The 20,193-nt window shown below is 40.3% G+C and overlaps 3 protein-coding genes across 3 annotated transcripts; 2 read left to right on the top strand and 1 right to left on the bottom strand.

Moving 5' to 3' along the window:
• The first annotated feature begins 738 nt into the window (after positions 1–738).
• On the top strand, positions 739–8,883 carry adpgk2 (ADP-dependent glucokinase 2). Its single transcript, XM_062387218.1, has 7 exons — positions 739–974; positions 2,433–2,592; positions 3,738–3,928; positions 4,115–4,211; positions 4,921–5,057; positions 5,457–5,593; positions 6,176–8,883. Exons 1-7 carry the CDS (start codon positions 779–781, stop codon positions 6,746–6,748), a joined length of 1,491 nt encoding a protein of 496 aa, XP_062243202.1. The 5' UTR covers positions 739–778; the 3' UTR covers positions 6,749–8,883.
• A 399-nt stretch (positions 8,884–9,282) lies between these two features.
• On the bottom strand, positions 9,283–12,362 carry efcab2 (EF-hand calcium binding domain 2). Its single transcript, XM_062387230.1, has 7 exons — positions 12,209–12,362; positions 11,953–12,037; positions 10,919–10,991; positions 10,225–10,301; positions 9,873–9,915; positions 9,711–9,777; positions 9,283–9,580 (listed from the first exon to the last, which is right to left on the bottom strand). Exons 1-7 carry the CDS (start codon positions 12,231–12,233, stop codon positions 9,462–9,464), a joined length of 489 nt encoding a protein of 162 aa, XP_062243214.1. The 5' UTR covers positions 12,234–12,362; the 3' UTR covers positions 9,283–9,461.
• A 1,278-nt stretch (positions 12,363–13,640) lies between these two features.
• On the top strand, positions 13,641–19,887 carry cgref1 (cell growth regulator with EF-hand domain 1). Its single transcript, XM_062387210.1, has 7 exons — positions 13,641–13,983; positions 14,690–14,789; positions 15,727–15,801; positions 16,578–16,657; positions 17,228–17,367; positions 17,688–17,789; positions 18,321–19,887. The coding sequence occupies exons 1-7, from the start codon at positions 13,974–13,976 to the stop codon at positions 18,597–18,599; spliced, it is 786 nt and encodes a 261-aa protein (XP_062243194.1). The 5' UTR covers positions 13,641–13,973; the 3' UTR covers positions 18,600–19,887.
• The last annotated feature ends 306 nt before the right edge of the window (positions 19,888–20,193 follow it).

Raw genomic sequence — 20,193 nt, 5'->3', positions numbered from 1 at the left:
TATTGTATAGACAGACTCACAAGTTAAGATAACTGCATTCAAAACTTTAAAGAGAACAAAAATACTGGCATCAGAAGTATCAAACCTCATACTTCAAAACTCTTTGTGGAGTTGACTATTGTCACACTGGTTCATAACGACCAATACATTAATATTGACATCACTGTAATGTCGCAGGCTAGTTATAATATGTTTGCTTTATCTACCGCAAACTTATAAAGGTACGTCACAATTAAAGGGGTTGGCTGGGTCTTTAAATGTGTAAGAGGGAGGCGGAAATCAAGTTCTAACACAGACAGCTGGGATAGAACACGTTGACTAGAAGTTGGTGCTAAAGAACAAACTTTATCGATGAGAAGAAATTAAGCCCCCAAAAATTTGAAACTGGTTAAAATGTTAGAAAAGGTCAAACTTCTACGTTCTCTTCCGCCTTGTTGTCATCAAAACAAACACTCCCCTTGGTGGTGGACTACAACAGCCGCTTGTTTCGCTCACCAGCGTCCGCCCATCAGCAACCTTGACAGTGGTGTACAGATTAGAAACACCCGGGAAAGACTCTAACTTGTGAACACATGTGGACAGGGGTTGTTAGACGGCCCCGTGGTTCACAGAGACTGTGTGGTTGTGTTTTTATTCATCACTTATATCTTAGATTCAGTAAATTATCCGTCCAGCTTTGAGACACCCCGGTTCCCAAAACAAGCCCCCACCGCAGTGACTGCTTCTGTACTGGTGGACTGAGCCGGTTCAAGTCAGACTGAGCGACCGGCAGCCAGAGATGGAGGCAGGAAGCCGGGTATCGTGGGTGAAATACGGGCCTGTGGTGTCCCTGCTGGTGGTTCTCCTGGCGATCTGGTTCCGCTCACCCCAGAGTGATGTGTTGGAAGACCGGCTTGACACGGTGCTGTCCTCCCTGCTGCGGGCGGAACAGAAAGTAGGCATGAACGACGTCGCCAGACCGAGAGTGGCTGTCGGTGAGTGTTGGAAGCGAGCTAATGTTAGCTAGCATAGCCTGGCTCTGGGTTTTTGTTATCGAGCTGTCCCGAAATGAAAGAAACACCCATAAGAGCTGCAGATAAAGTTATGGCGATGTTAACTGACCAAACAACAACAGACTTAGTTGACAGTGGTTCCTGCTCTTTGTTACATGCAGTTATGCTAATGTTGTCGAGCGCTTTCTCGAGTCTTTAAATGCAACGAAACCTTTACTTTTTTATTCTTTGTGAACTGACAATAACTAAATTAGATACATAACCTGTGTTATTGGTGCACAGTACATTAGGAAGCATATTTAAACCAAGTTTACTATCTTTACTTTAGACCTAAGACAATGAAGAGTAATTTAGTGATGAAGAGGAGGATGAGGTTGCAGAGGTGTGACTATGACTGATCTGCACAGTCATCATATTGTTTGATCAGCTTGACGAACATTTGATTCGGGAAAAAAAACATCCTGAAGCTAATTGAGCTTAAATTGACAAGTGTCAAGACAAATATAGGGCCAACATGTGAACCATGAATGTGTGAGAACCACTTGAACTAGGGTCTTCCTTATGTCATTGGTATAGATGTTTCCCTAGTTGTGGGATATTGAAGCATAATTTCTGGATAGAGGAGATGCATCACTCATCTTTATATACAGTCTGTCTATAATCACATCTTATTCAAGTTCCCGGCAAATCTGAAGTTGTTATAACTAGCAGTTTTGAAGGGGAATTGGGGCTAATTGAAAAAAAATCTTAGCCCCTTCCTCCTCTGTTAGCAATGCGTGTTAATTACTTTAAGCGGTGGGATTCCTCTCCAGAATATTACAACCTACTTCAGATCGGCTTCAGTAAACATGGTTATATTAGTGATCGATCTGTGTATCCTCTGTCCTGATCTTATCCCCAAATCTGCTCCTTTGAACCATGACACAGTGACACCACAGAAGTGATCAGCATATCTGTCCAACCTTTACTCCGTTCAACAACTGGCTCCACTTTGCCATCAGACCTGTTACTAGTTGTAGTATAGTTTCAGATATAAAAACATCCCGTCAGCCCAGTCACACGGCATAACAAATCCTCCTGTAGTGCTATTAGATGTGTCTTGTTGTGGATTTAGTAAAAGACTAAGTACAGGCTTGTTGACATTCAACAAAAAGCACAACATAACGCATCACACAAGGAAAAACTACAAGTGTTAATTTTTACTTAAAACAAATTTTAAGAAAAAGTCCTAGATTGCTGGCAAAGAAAAGAAATTAAGCATTAACACTTAAGTTAAAATATCTACCCCATTCTTTTGCGTCCTGGCTTCTCTAGCAGGTTGCTTACACAGGTGAGCTATCAGGGGGGTTACCCTTATTTTGGCCCAAGACGTTTGGTTGTAAACTCCCATGTTTTTATTTAGCATCTAATGGTGTTGTTCTCTCTGCTCTTTGTCCACAGGATTTGGAGGTTGTGTTGACCTGATAGTAGATGGGGTGACATTGCTTAATAAGATCAGCCTCCCTCTCACGGACCATCCCCTGCATCATGACTACATAGAAAGCACCGAACAGTTGGCTCAGAGCTTTGCCTACTTCTTTGCACCTGGGGCAGCTGCAGAGTAAGTGGTGCTTGTTTTCACAAGAGCTGGCATTATTAGTGCATGTGCTCAAACAAATATATGCATACTTCAGTTTTCTCTGTGCTAGAACTGGTTTGCTGAGTTTTCACGTTCACAATCCAAAATGAACGTGTTGGTTTTTGTAAGTTGCATGCAATCAATCAAATAGAACTCTTTATTCCACCATCTTTTAATTTTCTGTCTATTTTCCATACAAAGTAGTTTGGCCAAGCAAAAGTAATGAGCTTTAAAATTCTCTTTGTGTGTGTTTCATGCTGGTCGGTTTTGCATCATTATTGTTAATCAGTTAGTGGCAGGATTTGTAATTATTATGTATTTATGTAGTTTAACTCCTTTCCCCTCTCTTTTACGTCACTGTTGTTCCTGTTCTGACACTTTTGAGCCCTTGCTCATTGTCTGAACTGAAGCCTAAAGGCAACCAACCTTACACAAACAACATGGACATAAATGCACTTAATAAGGAAATAGCCTGAATCTTCAGGTTGTTACACTGTGACTAGTTAGTCTAATCTCTTAAAGTAGCATACAGTATAGACTGTTTCTAGAACAGTCTCATGTGTGATTCAAAATTTCTGAGTTCATGCACATAACACAACACTTTCAGTCTCTGTGTCAAGTCAACAATATTTCGGCTTTCAGAAGGTGCCAATGTTCAAATGGCCTTTCAGGAGTCTCATAGCATCTGTCACACAGTTTGTATCTTAGTGTTTTTGTTGTCTTTATATTTGTTACTAACCTGACTCATTATTATTTGGCTTTCCTAACAACTTTCTTCAGCTTCCTGTATCGCCTGAACTTTTCCTTCCCTCCACCTACCCTACACAATCTGTCGTCTTTTTCTTGCATCTCTTCTTTCTGTCCTAAAAGCAAAGTTCTGCCTCTTTCGTTTCTCTGATCCTTTGTTTATATGTTGATCTACTTGATGTATGAATTTTGCCTTCAAGCTCAGACATGTCAGTATCTTCGCCTAAAACCAGTCTGTCTTGTTGCTGTAGGACAAACCGTTGCAATAATCGCAGACTTAAGTCTTGTTTAAAAATTAAAAGGAAAAGTTGCTGAATCAGGCTCTGGTCTCTCAGTTTTTATTTTGTTTCATTGTGTTTTTTTATATCTTTGTGCTGCAGGCGTTTTATGCTTAACGACACTCTCTTTAATGAGCTGGTTGATGCGTCCCGTGACCTACCTGGGAACAGATGGGCAGTTGGTGGCAATGCTCCGGTGATGGCTGGTCGCATGGCAACTGAGGGATGCGATGTGTTGCTAGGGGGAAGCTTCAGCCCGGACTTTGTAGATGTCCTGTCCCAGCACATCTCAGGTAAACACAAAAATGCACACTGGCAGACCCTTTTCTACCTTCCAGCAAATATCCGTCTCCTCACATTTATTTCCTACAATCATTTTCCTGTATTCAGAAATGTCTCCCTTTTGTTCTTCTGCCCTCTTTACCTTCTAATTCCTGTCCTCTCCACTGTCATCACCCCACTTAACCCTGTCTTTGCAGTGGCAGGCAACATTGTTGAAGAGCCGGACATTCACCTGATCCTCGAGTATCCATCTGGAGCGAAATGGGGAAACTACACCTCCCGAAGAGCCAACAGGTATGTGGAGCATTTGTTGGCTGTTGTCGCGATCTCTTCTTGCACATTATTACGAAAGACTGCTTGAACTGCGATAAATGGTATTCCATGTGCCAGGCATTGTTGCTCTTCATGTGAATATATTTGGCCAATCAGCTGGAGCCCTATTGCCCTGGATAATACAAATATATATTCCGATTATTTACAGGTTTTTTCTTGGATGGAGAATTGCGAGCTGCCTTCTTCAAATTACGTACCGCCTTCCGAGAACATTCTAGTACAGTGGAAACTAGTTATAACGCTTGTGCCCTGGACAAATTAAGGTCTATAGGTGGTTGATTACTATATAAACTTTGGGGGGCTTCTTTATTATAGTCCCAGAACCTGAGGAAAAGCTAACGGCACACAGTGACTCTGCTGCTCTTTTCTTTTCTGTGTCTCTCTCTCTAAGTGAAAGCTAACGTCTCTGACTCGCTACTCACTGTATGGTGTCTTTGTTATTTGTGAAGCCAAAGCAGAAAGACTTTAACGCTGTATTTTTAAGCATTTGGTTATTTATTTCAAGTCAAATCGTCATTGCAACATTTAACGTTATTGGATATCGTATGTTTTCCAGATATAATGCAGCTCTAGTTAATATTTGACATTTTTCACCATGTTGCACTATAAGCTGTGTATTTACGGTATGTATACATTCGTGTTTGAGCGTGCATGTGTTTGTGCTCTGTAGATATATCGTCCACAGTGATGACCACAACCCCTACCTGGCATCCATGGAGGAGTTTGCTGAGAAACTTGAAGACTTCCAACCAGATCTGGTGGTGGTGGGCGGGCTGCAAATGATGGATAACTTCCCCTTCCAGTCAGGTCAGAGGAGATTGTTGACAACCTTTAATTTGAAGCAAATTTGGAAAATGTAATAATAGAGTCTGGTGCTTTGTTTCGGAGAAGGGAAATGAGATATGGTCACTCGTAGTATCTAAATTTTTCTTGAACGTGTTTGTTGGGAAGATGTGGGGATGAAAGTGAATCTAAGTCAAACCATGGCACAGCAATGATTGATGGCTTATCCTTATTGGTACTTGTCTATTCTGAGTTAATTTAAAGGTTGTGAATGTATTGTTTATTTAAATACACGTGTAAATATGTATGTATTTGTGAATTTAATGCAAATAAGACAGTTTGACTGAGATTAGCCTCTGATATCTCACATCCTCTACTTTCTATTTCAAATCTTAACCTCTGTCTTTTCTATCATCATTCCAGGTGAGCGTGAAGCGCTCCTCTCCCGCCTGGCCGACCTGCTGTCCTCCTCGTCTCCTCAGATCGGCATCCATTTTGAGATGGCCAGTTTTGTTGAAGAGAGTATAATGGAAGACCTGCTTCACTACGTCATTCCTCATGTATGTATGACTGAACAATTTCATTAATCATCACATTCATTTCTCAGATTGATTATACAAAGAAACAGGTGAATACCACTATCAGGAATTTTAGGTCAGGTTTCCCTATTTAAATTTGAAAAAATAACTTTTCATGTTAATATTAGTTTTTCTATCTTTTGCTAACATCTTAACTCTAATATGAGAGAACTAAACAAACGCCACAGTGCACTGATCTACACCTGAAATCGACCTACATGCCACTGTTCTGTTTTGTAGTGTTAATAGTCTTTTCTTTTTATTTATAACTTGAAGGCTTCATGGCCACTGCGATTTTTTTTTTTTTAAGTAAATGGGATTTATTTTTTTGTATTTTGTCGTGGTTACAAATTGGGTATTGAGAATCGTGGAAATGTCATGGTATCGGTCTCAACTACTACATTTTTGGTATGATGACATCCCTAATAATAAGATTGACCCGTATTCAGAACTCTTGATTATTAATTAAAGGAATACGGTTGGTGCTATTCAATTTTTGTATTACAATAAAAGAATATCAAAGGATTCTTGGTTTAATCCCTCATCCTGTTGCGGTGTCCGCAGGCGGACTCAATGGGGATGAATGAGCAGGAGCTTCCCAACCTGCTCAGCCTGCTGAAAGGCTCCAACATCACCGTGTTGTCAGACCCAAACCCTCGTGTGGCTACTGTCCTTGACCAGATGAGGGAGGTCTATCGCATTCTGAACCAGCGCCACAAGGATGCAAATGATGCTGTTCCAGAAAGTGACACAGACGGTGCAGAAGCTGGCGGTAAGTCTCTGACCCGGCTCCACGTCCACACGCTGGCCTTTCAGGCCATGATCGTGACCCATGGCTCTCAGTGGAAGAACACCATGTCAGCCACGGCCAAGGCGTCTCTCACTGCTAACCGCCATGTCTGTGGCTCGGATGACATTGACCCCGGCAAGGCAAGGCTCATCATGGATGACTCGTTCTCTGTCAGCCGACGAGAAGGCAGCCAGCGTATCCCTCTGCAGGAGACCAGGCCTGTCAGCTGCTGGGATGAGGAGGATTATGAGATCTGCGTGGCGCCCGTGCTGGTGTGCACTGAGGTTTACCAAACTGCAGGTGGAGGGGACAACGTCTCAGCTGCTGGCCTTGTGCTGCAGATCTAAACACAGACACTAATTGTCTATCTGTGTGAATAATGCTGATATTTCTTTGCAACAACGTGACTCTGGAAACTTGGTCTTGGTATGATGCAGAATAGTCTTGGCAAACACAAGTGCTGATTGTGAAAGGAACCAGGCTAATGCTATCACACTATCAGCTCATGGCCTAGGTGGATCATTAGGGAAATGGATTATCACTCTTGGGAGTTAAATGATGGGGCACAGTTGTTATTAATCAGTTTAAACCACCATGTTTTAAATTAAATAGCTCACTGTTGATTTGTTTTGTAGGAGCTACAAAAAAAAATTACCAAAAAATGACAGTTTTGTTAACGGGTAAGGGTGTGTATACTTTGATCAGATTGATACATACTGTATAGTATGTATTCCTAGTGCAAAGCCCTCAGGTATCCAGTTTATTTGATTTTTAGAATGAGCAGACACTGCTCTGTTTTTTCACAAACCCACCATCATTCTTTAATAAGCCTGTTCTATTTCTCTGAGGCCTTCAGTCAGGATGACAGAAAGAGGGATGAGGTTTGCATAAAGTCATACAGATACTTTCATATAGCCGCACTAGGTAGCTCAAGGATTTTTTAAATAACGTGTCAAGACATTAAATGCATCATATCTGCTGTGTTTTCAGAGCAGAACACTGCAGGGCTGCTTTTCTTCTGTTCTAAGAAACCCTGTGTGCTTTCAAACATGTGACTCTACTATGCAGTAGACATATCCAAAAGCTGAATCTTTGGTTTCTTGGCTGCATGTTTATTGGATGTTGTTCTGTACTTAAAGTGGAAGGGTCCAACCAATTAACAAGCCTTTTGATCTCTCCTGCCCTGTAGCAAGTGCAGTTAAAGAAGAGCTTGTCTAAAGCTGAGAAGTTAAACACATCTGATCCGTTTTAACGACAAGATTTTGTCCTTTCCTCTTCCCTTTCCTGTCTTTAAAAGTAGAAAGCTGGAAAGGTCATCACCTCTTGCCCTACCCAGTATACATTAATGTGAAAAATGTCCTATTGTTTTGGGTGCGTTTGACTTGTTGTAAGATTTTCATTCCTCTGTGTCCGTGGCAGTGCAATAATGCAAAAACTAAGTTAAGAGACCACTGTAGGTAGCTGGGTATGATGTCACAAAGTTCTTCTCTACCTCCGTGCTGTTTCTTCCTCTTCGTGTTGTTTCCCATGTTTCTTTGAAATGTTTCTATCATGTGTAACATTTCTTCTTGTGTTTGTTAATGTTTTCAGGACCAAATAACAAGTGTGTACTGCCCCAGTCAAGGCTGCTGTAAAGGGGAAGTTATTGGCAGACAGTTCTCACACTTGCACATGATATGGCTTGATATCATGGAACATGATCTCACCACTAGTTTTAGATTTTTCTTCATGACCAACACTATCATCACACTCCCATTTATCTCTTTTCAGAATCTGAATCACGTTCTTTGAAACTGTATTTACAGAAGCAACTGGATTTGACTGGGAATGATGCAAATTATAATTTTTGTCACTTTGTCCAAATCGAACATTCCTGCAGAGACCAAGCTTCAGTTACTTTCTCCATTCAGACTCAAGTTTGTTTTTTGTGATTTTTTTTTTTTTTTTTTTTTTTTACTGTTTCCTAAAACTTGTTTGTTAAACTCCCTTTCAGTGAGAAACACATTATTCATGTTACAATTCAACAGTGAGGTCAAAGAAAAGTCTGATAGAAAAGGAATCCCTTTTAAGTATGTTTTAAGACTTTACTGATTTGATGCTGTTGTTTGAGGATGCTGAAGACAAATGAGCCACTTTCTGTCTTGGTGAGTGAAAAGGGAACGTTTAATACAGACCTTTCCAATTACTGAAGGGTTGTGTTATATTTTCTCATGTCCGATTTGAAGCTGAGAGTAATGGGTCGTGTTTTTACTGTGAAATAGGCACAAAATGTAGAGATTCCTCCATTCATATTTGGATGAGACCTCAGCATGAATTCATGCTTCTATAGAGAATGTTTGTGTTTGCTACTATATCATTCTCACTTTAATCTCTCCAAGAACTCATGTCGCTCATGTTCCAAAGCTGTGTTCAATGTGTCATGCATGTTTATGATTCAATGCAAAATCACCAGAGATAAACTGCTATGCTGATGAAGCAACCATTGCTTTGTTTTTTTGATTTATTCATTCATTTTTATCACTGGGGTAATGTATTGAAAACCTTCCATCATGGCTACAGACAAAAAAATGTAATGCCCACACTGTGGCCAAGTGAGGCCAGAGTGTTTCTTCATTAAGGTGCAGTCTACTGAACTCAGTCTCCAGTAGATGCTGATGAGGACGATTGGACTTTCACAACATGGCTTCTGTGTCAATACATCATAATTCACCATGACAGGGAATGTTTCCTTTCTCTTAACTCAATATTTTTTTTTGGAGTCTCTTCATTTCAGTTAGGTCTTCAGTGTGCTACATATTCCTGCTTTAACCACTGAGATGAACTTCCTGTTTCTCATACCACCACTTGGCTCTATATACCCATCGAGAATTTCCTTTATTATCTGCGATGAATAGACAACTATACTGGAGCCATAGGAGGCTTTGGTCTAATATTGCAGACAGAGTAATGCTACATGCATTCTGTACAGCATTTGCAGGAAAGAAGAATAATGCAATTCTAGACTGGCAACCACAAACTTCTGTCGTTGGAATATGTGTTTTATAGTTACATCCAGAATTTTTACATGTCAGGGTCGATGGTCAGCTGGCTCATAACATCTGTGTAATAGATGTGGTTCTTCTCCGGGTCTGCAAGAGCCGTCAGCATCTCTTCCATCTCCTCCTGTGTGAAGGGCTCACCTGGTTAAAAGACGTGAATCAACAAAAACAACACAACATGATTGTGGGTTGTTTTCAGGGTAATGATAGACACACAGACATATCTAGAAGATAAGTAAAAAAAAACAAAAAAAAACAGACCCCACTTTACCTTCCTGCGTCATGTACTTTGTCATCTCCTCAGGCTCCAGGTATCCTTTGTTTTCTTTGTCCAGAACCTGGAAACGGAGTGAGTGTTCAGTAAATCACATGTTATGTTAGATTCGCTCTGTGAAAGCTGCAGAATATGCAAAATAACAGCAGCTAGTCCCACCTTAAAGGCCTGAAGCAGAAGATCCTCGTGAATGGGAGGGAACCTAACACACACACACACACACACAGACATTTTGCATCTTCTGTTATAAGGAAGTACTGTGAATTTTTCAATGAAACTTCAAAGCTTATATGGGAAATATTAAAGAGAACAAGGCTCAGATCATGTTGAAGACAAAAACAATCTGAAAAACTCAGAACACTGATAGGTTGTTCATTTGCTCCCTCAGTAACATCCAGTAGAAAAACACATACTGCTCAACACATGTTTTAACACCAGCACCTGCTTCACTTCATACACGTACAGAACATAAACAGCTGGCATCAGTGCCAGGAGACAACAGAGCTCTTACTTCTTCTCCAGCAGCACTTTGGTCATGATTGGGAGAAACTTGTCCAGATGGATGTGTCCTGTGTGATCCTCTTCCACCTGGTTGAACAGGACAACACTTCTGGGTTAGGGATCTTGGACAATAATGGCTGCTAAAACATCGCCCTCCATGTGTTACATATTTTATTTTTTTTAAAGAGAAAATTAACAATATAAAAACGATTGATGGTTCTTCAATGCTTTTCAATCTGCAGGATAATGTGAGAACTGCTGTACAGATTTGTATGAAACTTGGAGGCAGGATGGGACATTGGCCAAAGAAAGAAGCCATTCAAGTTTAGCACAGATCTTGGCAAAGGGGCCGATCCAGGAATTTTCTTTTTCACTTTTACTTAACATGACACATGATTTGATATTTTCACTGGTTTCCCAGGGATTAATTCATAGATTTTGAATAGACAATCAGGCATATTTAGGGCACTGATATCCATGAGTCTGTGAAATGTTTTGCTGATCCAAATCCAAATCGGCATCTAGGAGATTTAAATGTGGTTTTACAGGTGTGTAGACTTTTTAAAGAAGCTGTACGGTAACATATGGCTACAAACCAGAGCTACATCAATGTGAACCGGAGACAATGTGCTGTGGACTTAGCTATGAGGCTTGGTTGAAGTTAAGGGGAGAGGTGGGCCTTGGTTAGTGAAGACTTTTCTGACCTCAGCTATGAAGTCATGTAGGTCTTTCTGAGAGGGAAAGCAACCCAGGGCATAGATGATGGTGCCAAGCTCCCTAAAAACAAAAAGATAAAACGAGTAAATCATCATAGATCACACAATATCAATATATTTTAAGACTTTTGCTGACAATTGCTGTGGTACTGATGTCTTTTTTTGGTTAATTTAGCCATTACCGAGCCAAGTGGCCCCTTTTAAGTCTTGTGACCTTAGTCCCCGTCAGTATGAGCTGATTTCTAACTTCATTCAAAAAGTCTGCAACTGGTATCTCTGTTAACTTTCCACCAAACCAAAAATTTGCTGGGAGGAACACGGAGCTATGAACAGTGCACGATGGGAGTAGCTTCCCTCATGAACTTTACATTTACTGGGTTCACTCTGTAATTTACTCTTTTTAAAACACACAGCGTCCTTATCCTGAGGTTCAAAACCAACACATGGTTGAGACGATGTGGAATATAATTTGAGGCCTGTATTTAGACCCAACGGGATCTGTGTAGTACGGTATACAGACCTTCATTCACTTTCTGAGGCTATCCAAATCAATGTAAGAGCCTGCGTTGCAGACTGAACAGTAGTATTCAGAGAATAATAATGGATCTTAATGAAAATATCAGACATGTTTGGGCAACTGAAATTTATGAGTGTCTGAAATTTGGTGCAGATCCCAGAGAAAAGCGGCTTTTAGTGAACTTCATTGGGTTTTCATATGGAGACGGTTAGTGATATTGTCTACTAAGTGTGATTCTAGCTTACATTTGTGACCTAGTGGTTTAATATTACATTCTTCTTCTTAAGAAAAGCTAAAAGGTACCATGTGTTGTATACATTATGTGTCGTATAAAAAAGTTTGGGGGCGCTAGATAACAATGGCTAATGTGGACATAAATAAAATGATGACTTAGCTACATATGGGCTCTGGGGCTTTAGGGGAGACTGAATGAGGGTCTGCAGGCCATGGGTCAGTTGCCTGGTTGATGGGCCACCTCAGAGTGCAGGCAGCTGGAGGAGCTCACCGGACATCCACTGTGTTGTTAGCCTCGTAGTCGAACGCCTGAAAAGCAGCTCTGATCTTCTTGTCAACATCTGACACTATGGATTCTGACAGACAGAGACAAACAAGTGATCAGACAACTTATACTGTTACAATGTTCATAACGTTAAAGTACATTGTAAAGGGGACATTGAGAAGAGGATGAACTGAAACGGTCTTGTTTTTCGTCTAAAGGTGACACTTTCAAGGATGTAGTAAAGAGGTTATATCGATCTGACCTGCGCTCTGCCTTTTAGCCTCCATGTTTGGTCCCTCTGCGGCCGGGTGGTTGCTAGGCAACGATACAACAGTGCTGCCGCTTGAATTTGGCTGCTTGTCTACTAGAGGTGTTACGGTCACTGTACATAAAGGGTCGAAGATAGTTGTTCATACACAGGTTGATTCAAGGTGCTGCACGTTTAAAACAACGCAGAATAAAACTCAGAAAGCAGAACAAACGACAACAGAGGTAAAGAGATCAAAGAATTAAAAGGAATGAAAAGGATAAATCCGTAAATACGTTTCAAACTAAATAATAGTAGTAAAATAATACCAATAAAATCTATAGAGCTTTGTAAAACAATAAAATACAAATAGAATAAAATTCAATGATGACCATGTATGAGCCTTTAAAATAGTTCAAGGCACTTGAATAAAAAATATATTGTTCACCTTTGCAACAGTCTAAGACATCAGAGCAATCTATGACCATTGTGACATCAAAGCAAACTGACAGCAACGAAAGTTTTGCTTAATAAATCCTTTCAATTTTTATTTTTATAAAGATTGGGTTGAGTGAAATAGTAAGTCACAAACAAGTGTTATTCTTTTATTTTAACGCTTCGATACACAACATGGTTCAAAAGTTTTTTGAGATAAATGTATTATTTAATATGCTCAGTTTTCATTAAATATCTTGTTTTTGATTACCACAAATCATTATTTTCCTTTTTTCCTTTCTTACCTCTTAAACAAATGTTCATTTTGTGAAAATGTTGGTGCTTATTGGACAATGCACAAACATTAAAAAGTTGAAAAAAATACCGGCTTCCTTTTTTAACTCAGTCAGAATGTGTAGCTGAGTCCAAAATTTCATTTTGACCTGAGCTGAGATTATACAGCTGTCATATTGTAAATCTTAACCCCCACTAGATGGCGCTGACATTTCTGTAGAGGCCAGCCACTGCAGTAAATCACCTCCATCGGCAGGGGGCGTGAGTTTATATGTCAGAACACTGACATGTGGGACAGAGGAGGATTCTCATGATGCAATGTACTGCAACATAATGTGAAATATGAGGGCCAAATATGGTTCAATACCATAATTATTGCTGGTCCTCACAAATCCAAAGGCTTGTTTGACGGTTAAGACTTGGTTTTAGGGTGTAATATTCTTACAATCAAGATGGGTTGATTTTATATTCAATTTCTGCCAATACATTCTCTTTCGTTGGACTTGCAATGTTTCTTATTACTGCTGCTGTAATACTGCAAAATTCCCCATTGCGGGACTATTAAAGTATTATCTTATCTTGATGACACCAAAACTGACCAAACTAAAGAGACGCGCGCGCGAGTGTGTGTGTGTGTGTGTGTGTGTGTTTGGTTTTTTGTGTGTGTGTGGTGCAGCTGGTTTGAAGCTTCCTCAGGCAGACATGAGTTGAGTTATACAGGTTATAAGGTTCCGCGAAGGCTCCTCCCGTTCCACCGGAATGTGTGTAGGTCGGTGTGGACGTGGCGCGGCGGAAAACACGGAGACGGGAGCACAAAGGAGGCTCCCTGCGCAAACTCACTGACACGGCAGCTCGTCCACGTGGAACCTGTCATCGACCAAAACACAGTCCGGTCTCCGTGGCAGCCATAAAGTGGGGTGGGGGTGCAGGACGTTGCGCAGTGCAGGACCGGGAGGTGCAGTTGGGACGGTGCGGGGACAGAGACAGAGGTGGAGGCTGATCCAGATGTGAACCAGTGGACATCAAGCTGCCTGAGCTAAAGACAGTCACCATGCAGACAGGTAGAACTCATTCATTGCCGTTTGAATTCGTGGCTGCTTTCAAAGCAGGAAGAGGAACCGTCTTTGTGAATGAGGCTGTGTAGTGATGCTGCAGTGTTAGCGTCGCTGCTGCTCCCCCTCCACCAGGAGAGCCGTAGTTGGTGACTGTGTGTTTCAGTGAGGATAAAGCAGCACGTGAATCCACTCATACAACATGTGCACGTGCTGCTTGCTTGACACTGTGGATGTGCTGATGCTATAAGTAGATGCAGAGGTTTGAGTCTATGGAACCATAATGGAGTACAGGGTTCAGCATCTGTCCCACTGGCCTGCAGGACTGCAGCACTGGTGTTTGTATGTGTAGGCAGCAGGAGGGACATGTAGATTTGACACAGCTAAATGTACAAACTGCTTCTAGGTTATAGAAGTATGACGCTGTATTTAAGCCACTTTAGACAAATCATGCAACCATCACTCTTCAACCGCAGCCCTGTCCCTAAAGTTTATCCATCCATGTTTAATCCAACCAGGAAATATCTAGAGACAACAGTTCTCTGAGTTTTGCTTCTTTAGTTGAATAATGTTGTAAAAGTGTCGACTGCTTCCAGGTAAATTCATCAGATACAATTACATAATCCTTTATCAGTCCCACTGTGTGAGGACCTTTGCCACGACCATTGTCTGTACAGAGGTGACGTGCAGTGATAACATGACTGTGTGCTCATAGGTGTTGTTGTGAAGTCTCACCTGGGCACGTTGGTCCTGTGTGTCCTGTTCCTGCTCCTCAACCTGTGTCTGGCTGCACCAGGCCAACCAGGGACACTGAGGTAACCCCACCTCCCTGTCCACCCAATGCCACTCTGTCAATCTCCCTTTATGTTTTCATATAAAAACAGTCAATGCTTTTGCCATTTTACCACAATTGGTACTGAACATTTTTACAGAGAATTTTAAATGAATTTCATAAGGGAAATGTAACATTTGACCACAATATGATCATGTTAATTTCCCCTTGATTATGACTGAATCTCATACAATGTAACCTTGATCATGCTGTATCTTGTACAACTGAATGAATCTTGGCCTGATGGCTTTAATTAAGGCATTGTTGCCTAGATCTCATCAGATTAACCTGACCTTTGACTTTGTAACAACCACAACCAGAATGGGAGGGATGAGCCAAATGTATAAATACAAAGAACTGCTTCCCATCAGTGTACATATAAAAAAATTAACTTTGTCGTATGCACCATGGTCTGAGCATTAAAGTGTGACCATGCTGTAAGAGAATTGTGTCTCATTCCTTGTTGTTACGGTGGGATTGTAGAAATTGCCAGGACAATTTCCACAATGAAAATATCTCATGCAACATTAGAATGGCCTTAATTTGTAACACTAGATATTTCTTGTAGAGTTTTAAATGAACATGATGAACTAGAAGTACACTCAGTAGATGGTATACTGCAAGATCCATGAATTATTCTTTGAGAATTCAACAAAACCTTGAAAAGGGCCTGATCTCACAATGTTAAAGAGTTCCTGGCTCTTCCTCCAAATGGAGTCTTCCCTGACCCATACCTCATCTTTCCACCAAGTTCTCTTCAGTACTTTTTTTACGTTATCTTTCTTACAAACAAACAAACCAGCAAACAGAAATGTGGTGAAAAAATAACCTCTTTGGCTAAGGTAATAAAATGGCATGAAATTAAAAGAAGAGGCTTTTGACACATGTTTTATAACAGTGTTTATTTGTTAATCTCACAGAGAGGATTCAGTAGATGCCCATTCTCCTTCCGTAGTACTAGCCAATCCCTTTGGCTCTGGGGAGGAGGATCGCAGGTGAGTAATGCAACCACATGTCTTTCAGTCTGTTATAGTGGACGAAGAAGCCACATTCCGATGACTCTGTGGACTTTGACTGCTGTGTTGGGCTGATGATGTGGCCTGCACCATATACCGATAAGATCACATGTGTGATAACAATGCTTCATGTGGCAAATAAGACACATTTTCCCTTCACATCTCGGTCACTGTGCAGCAGTGTGCTGGCCATAAAAACTTTTGTTTGAGTTCTCTAAATGATAAGGAAATGAGCTTTAATGCTTCCTAGTTTATTTCCTTAAATACAGGAAACACTGGAAGATCCTTAATGAAAGAAATGGAGAAAAACAGAGCCCCAGGATTTTATTGCGGCAGCAACATTTAAAGCGACACAACATCATAGTTGCACCTGGATGGACCCACGTAAATAGAACAGCTGTTTTATTCTCTTAACATGATCCAGAGCTGTTGAGCACGATCATCTGAGCTTCTGATTTCTTCTCTTGTAAACAGCAGAGACAAAAATCTGAAACACAAGGAAAACATCAAGGTATAAGGGCTCAAGGGCTCAGAAAAAGTCGTCCTGTCATCTGGTTTATGTAAAATGTGGAATAACCTGCACAGTGCTTTTAGATGAAGTGGCACCTCTTCCTGCTACGTTGAGTCATGAGTCAAGACGTAGCTTAAAAATAAAAGAAGTAGCCTAAAATTCTGCCCCCTTGTGACTGAATGTCATACATGAACCCGACTATCCTTAAGGTAGAGATTATTGAAAAAGGTTGTGTCTGCCACAGGTTGCTGCAGAGTTTCATTCAGGCCAGTGTGAAGCAGTCTGACGGTCAGGAAGGAGCAGAAATCAGCTCCTGGGAACAAGGTAGATATCTCCACCTGCTGGTGTGAGTTAAGTTCTAGGTTTTTTGTTCTACGATTTATGACTTTAACTTTTTGAATCTGTTTGAGATGATGACCAGAGATTATTTAAACTTTTGTATGAGGTTCTGTGGAAGGTTTGTGTTCTAAACCATATTCTTGACCTTCTTTGCGAAGTGCCTTGAGATAATGTATATTATTTGATGCTATATGAATAAAAACCTGTGTTTGTGTGTAAATTGTTTGACATGTTCTTGATGTTCAGACCTCTGCAGCAGTAAATCAAGGTTATGCATCTGGGGTCAATGGTGATTCTTTAGTGAGCAAATTTACTATGGATCTGTAATGTGATTGCTTTGATTGTCCTTCGATGTGTTCTATAGCTACAATACTCAGTATTCAGTGTGGTATCTTTATTATTATTTGATTTAAAGGAAATTGTCATTGCAGTCCTATAAATTGTAGATTTAATGGATGAAACACTTTTCTTCAACAAACAGGTATTTTTTTGAATCTGTTAATCTTGGGTTTTACTGTTTTTTAAACGTGTTACTCTTCTTCTTCTCTCTCTCAGAGGTGTTCTTCCTTTTTCGTCTGTATGACTTCGACCGCAGTGGGTTGTTGGACGGCTTGGAGATGATGAAGCTCCTCTCAGACTACATCTCCCATCATACACCAGGAGCACAGAACAATGAGTTTCTGAGGAGGAATGAGGTATGTGTGTGTGTGTACTAATTTTATTTTATTTTTTGTATTTTTTATTTTTCCAGCATTTACATGGACCTTTTCACCACCAGTAGACCTCATGGGGACCAAAGCCTTGTCCTAAAGAGGAAACACGTAATTCCTGAGGTTACAGTTAAGGTTATGGTTAGGCTATCCACAATGAACGAGAGTCAATTCTGCACAAACCTTAGTAACTTTAAGTAAGAGTGGAAATATTTATTAATTACCTCAAAAAGTCCCCAAATCTACTTGTATGGGAAGGCTGTTTTAATCTCACTTGTATCTGTTTGTGTTCTCTCTGAGTCCAGGTGGTGCCAATGGTAGACTTTTTACTTCAGACTCAGGATCTAAACCAGGACGGCCTACTGGCCCCCTCAGAGCTGCTCTCTCCTTCATTACCTCACACAAAGGTACTGTGCATGCACAAACACACAAACACACACACACACACGCACACACACACACACACACAGAGTTTAAAGCCAGAATAGAACATGGATTATATGGTATTCTGTTCAGACAGTGTGATTGTACAGTGATGAATTGAATTGTAGTGAATTTGTTTCTGGTGTCATCAACATGTCATCACCAACAAACCTACAATTTAATCAGGAGATACACACTATTTTTATCATGAGTTTATTCTTCTCACATTTCAAATGAAAAGAAATGATACAAATATAAATGTAATAATTTAAATGAAATATTGTAATAATATGTTATGTGGACCTTGAGTTTTGGCGTATTCTGGATTATTTTTTATTCTTATATTCATTTTGATATTTTGATAAATCAAATTGTGTTTTGTAAGTGGAGGTGTTGTGTTAGCACCAATTAATAGGGGTTGTGTCTTATTTGAAGTGTGCATTTTATTATAGATTACTGAGCCGTACCTAGTTTCATCAGTGCAGTAACATTACATCCCACCTCCCACCCCACAGGACTCCGGCAGCGAGGTGGCAGCAGAGGAGAGGCTGGCAAAGCCCGGCACTGAGGAGGACACAGCTGGAGCAGTGGAGCTGAGAGAGGAGGCTCATGGGGGTTTACAGCCTCAAGAGAACGAGCAACCTCAAGATGAAGTGAAGACCGAAGAGGGAGATGGAGATGGACTTATAAAGCTTTCAGATGAACAAATTGCACAACAACTCCCAAACGTCCCAGCAGAAGATCAGGAGCATCACCAGAGAGCGCCCGTACATCAGGGGCAACCCGAGATGTGAATCCACTAACACATTAGAGATCCTTCTGGCTTCCTGGGTCCTGAGTACCACTATCACCTGAGAGAACCTTAGTTTTCCTCCTCACAGAAGGTTCTGATCTTACAATGGACTGTTTAACATGTTTAACATTATTGATGCATCTGTTGAGAGTATTCCTGTCACTGTGTTGGAAAACAGGCGTAACCTTTTGCTTTCATTCTGATTACAAAAATATCTAAAGCTGTACAAGGGACCAAAGTCCTGAGTTCCAGATGCAATAATACCCATGTTTGTAAGATTGAAGCCATCAAAATACTACTTTGACACATGTTTTTATCCCAACAAGACAAACAGTTGATCATTGAATTTGAAATCATTTGAAAGTTATAAGATGTGTTTAATGTGGAATTTCTTCAATACTTTTTATTCACCCTTTTCTCCCAGACGTGATTTTCGTAGCAAGTTTGACTGTTTTTCTTTGCACAGACTGTTACAAGCAGCTCAGTTGTGTTATTAAATTTGATTCAGAATTTCCTTGAAATGGGGTTAAAAGTCACATGTATATTTTGATGAGGAATTCAATGTTCCCGAATGAGTTTCGTCACTTTGAAATCATAGAACAGCCCACCTACAGTGTTGAGTTACAGCCGATCACCACTAGACTACAGGCTCATGAATGTTCATCCTCACAGGCAGTGACAGGAAGGCTTTGCTGAATGCCATTAGATCTGATGCAATCCTAAATTCAGTCTTTATCTGCGAACTGGAAATGTGTTTACAGCCTGACAGGGTTTACTACTTGTTTTTCATTTGTTTACTTTTCTAATCATTTATGCATTTAAACAGCTGGAGAAAACAAAGTTAATACTGTTCCTCTCTCTTTCACTCTGCCTCCTGATTCTGAAATGGGTAAGATATGTCAGAATGTCTCATTCTAAATCAAATGAAATTGAAAAGGCAGGAACACAAAACATACACACACTGTGTACCATTATAAGAAAGATATCTATATTAGTAATTGGCTTTCCACATAAGCATGTGGCAGGAAGGTTCTAGAACAGAACCATGGCGCCAAATATAACTTATCACAATCATTGAAATAGAATGAATTTTGACGAAAGTGGTCCTGGCTGAAAATAAATCAATTCAACAGAGTCACTGTTGTTTAGAGACACTTACACCTTTAGAGAAGTTCTTTAACTTTTCCACGAACATTTAATTGAGTTCAAAGGTAAACTGCTTAGATTGTGGTGGTCAAAGGTCATGGTACAGAACATATTCCTGGCAAATAAAGACGAGAGCTTCAGTCGTGCAGATGTTCTCTTTTTTAAACATTTGATCCAGCAGACATCAAAAGAATTTTACTGGATCACACATCTGGTAAAAAATCTTTGTTTATGTTCCAATTTTGTGAAGTCAACATGAGGAGCTATATCGGGAGAATGTCATGATATCTTTAAAAAATATACTTCATTTGGACTCAGAGATTGACCTATTTGATTTTGTTGGTTAAAATGTTGAGATCACTGTGACGGCAAAAAACAAATTTTTGGCCATAGCTCAAAAGTTCATGTGCTAATTATAATGAAAGAATATTAATAATAAAGATTATTTA

The sequence above is a fragment of the Platichthys flesus genome, chromosome 1, assembly GCF_949316205.1.
Source record: "Platichthys flesus chromosome 1, fPlaFle2.1, whole genome shotgun sequence".
NCBI lineage: Eukaryota > Metazoa > Chordata > Actinopteri > Pleuronectiformes > Pleuronectidae > Platichthys > Platichthys flesus.
The sequence above is the reverse complement of the archived record's forward strand: the minus strand, read 5'-3'. Positions and strand labels throughout refer to the sequence as shown.

Excerpts from the sequence above, each read along its gene's own strand:
- efcab2 (XM_062387230.1), bottom strand. The coding sequence starts at position 12,233 with ATGGAGGCTAAAAGGCAGAGCGCAG. Across the intron at positions 9,778-9,872 it reads TTCTGCTTCAGGCCTTTAAG|GTTCTGGACAAAGAAAACAA; the intron begins GTGGGACTAGCT and ends CTCCGTTTCCAG. Across the intron at positions 9,581-9,710 it reads AAAGTACATGACGCAGGAAG|GTGAGCCCTTCACACAGGAG; the intron begins GTAAAGTGGGGT and ends TCTTTTAACCAG.
- adpgk2 (XM_062387218.1), top strand. The coding sequence starts at position 779 with ATGGAGGCAGGAAGCCGGGTATCGTGGGTGAAATACGGGCCTGTGGTG. Across the intron at positions 975-2,432 it reads CAGACCGAGAGTGGCTGTCG|GATTTGGAGGTTGTGTTGAC; the intron begins GTGAGTGTTGGA and ends CTTTGTCCACAG. Across the intron at positions 5,058-5,456 it reads TAACTTCCCCTTCCAGTCAG|GTGAGCGTGAAGCGCTCCTC; the intron begins GTCAGAGGAGAT and ends TCATCATTCCAG.
- cgref1 (XM_062387210.1), top strand. Across the intron at positions 14,790-15,726 it reads GGCCAACCAGGGACACTGAG|AGAGGATTCAGTAGATGCCC; the intron begins GTAACCCCACCT and ends TTAATCTCACAG. Across the intron at positions 17,368-17,687 it reads AGTTTCTGAGGAGGAATGAG|GTGGTGCCAATGGTAGACTT; the intron begins GTATGTGTGTGT and ends CTCTGAGTCCAG.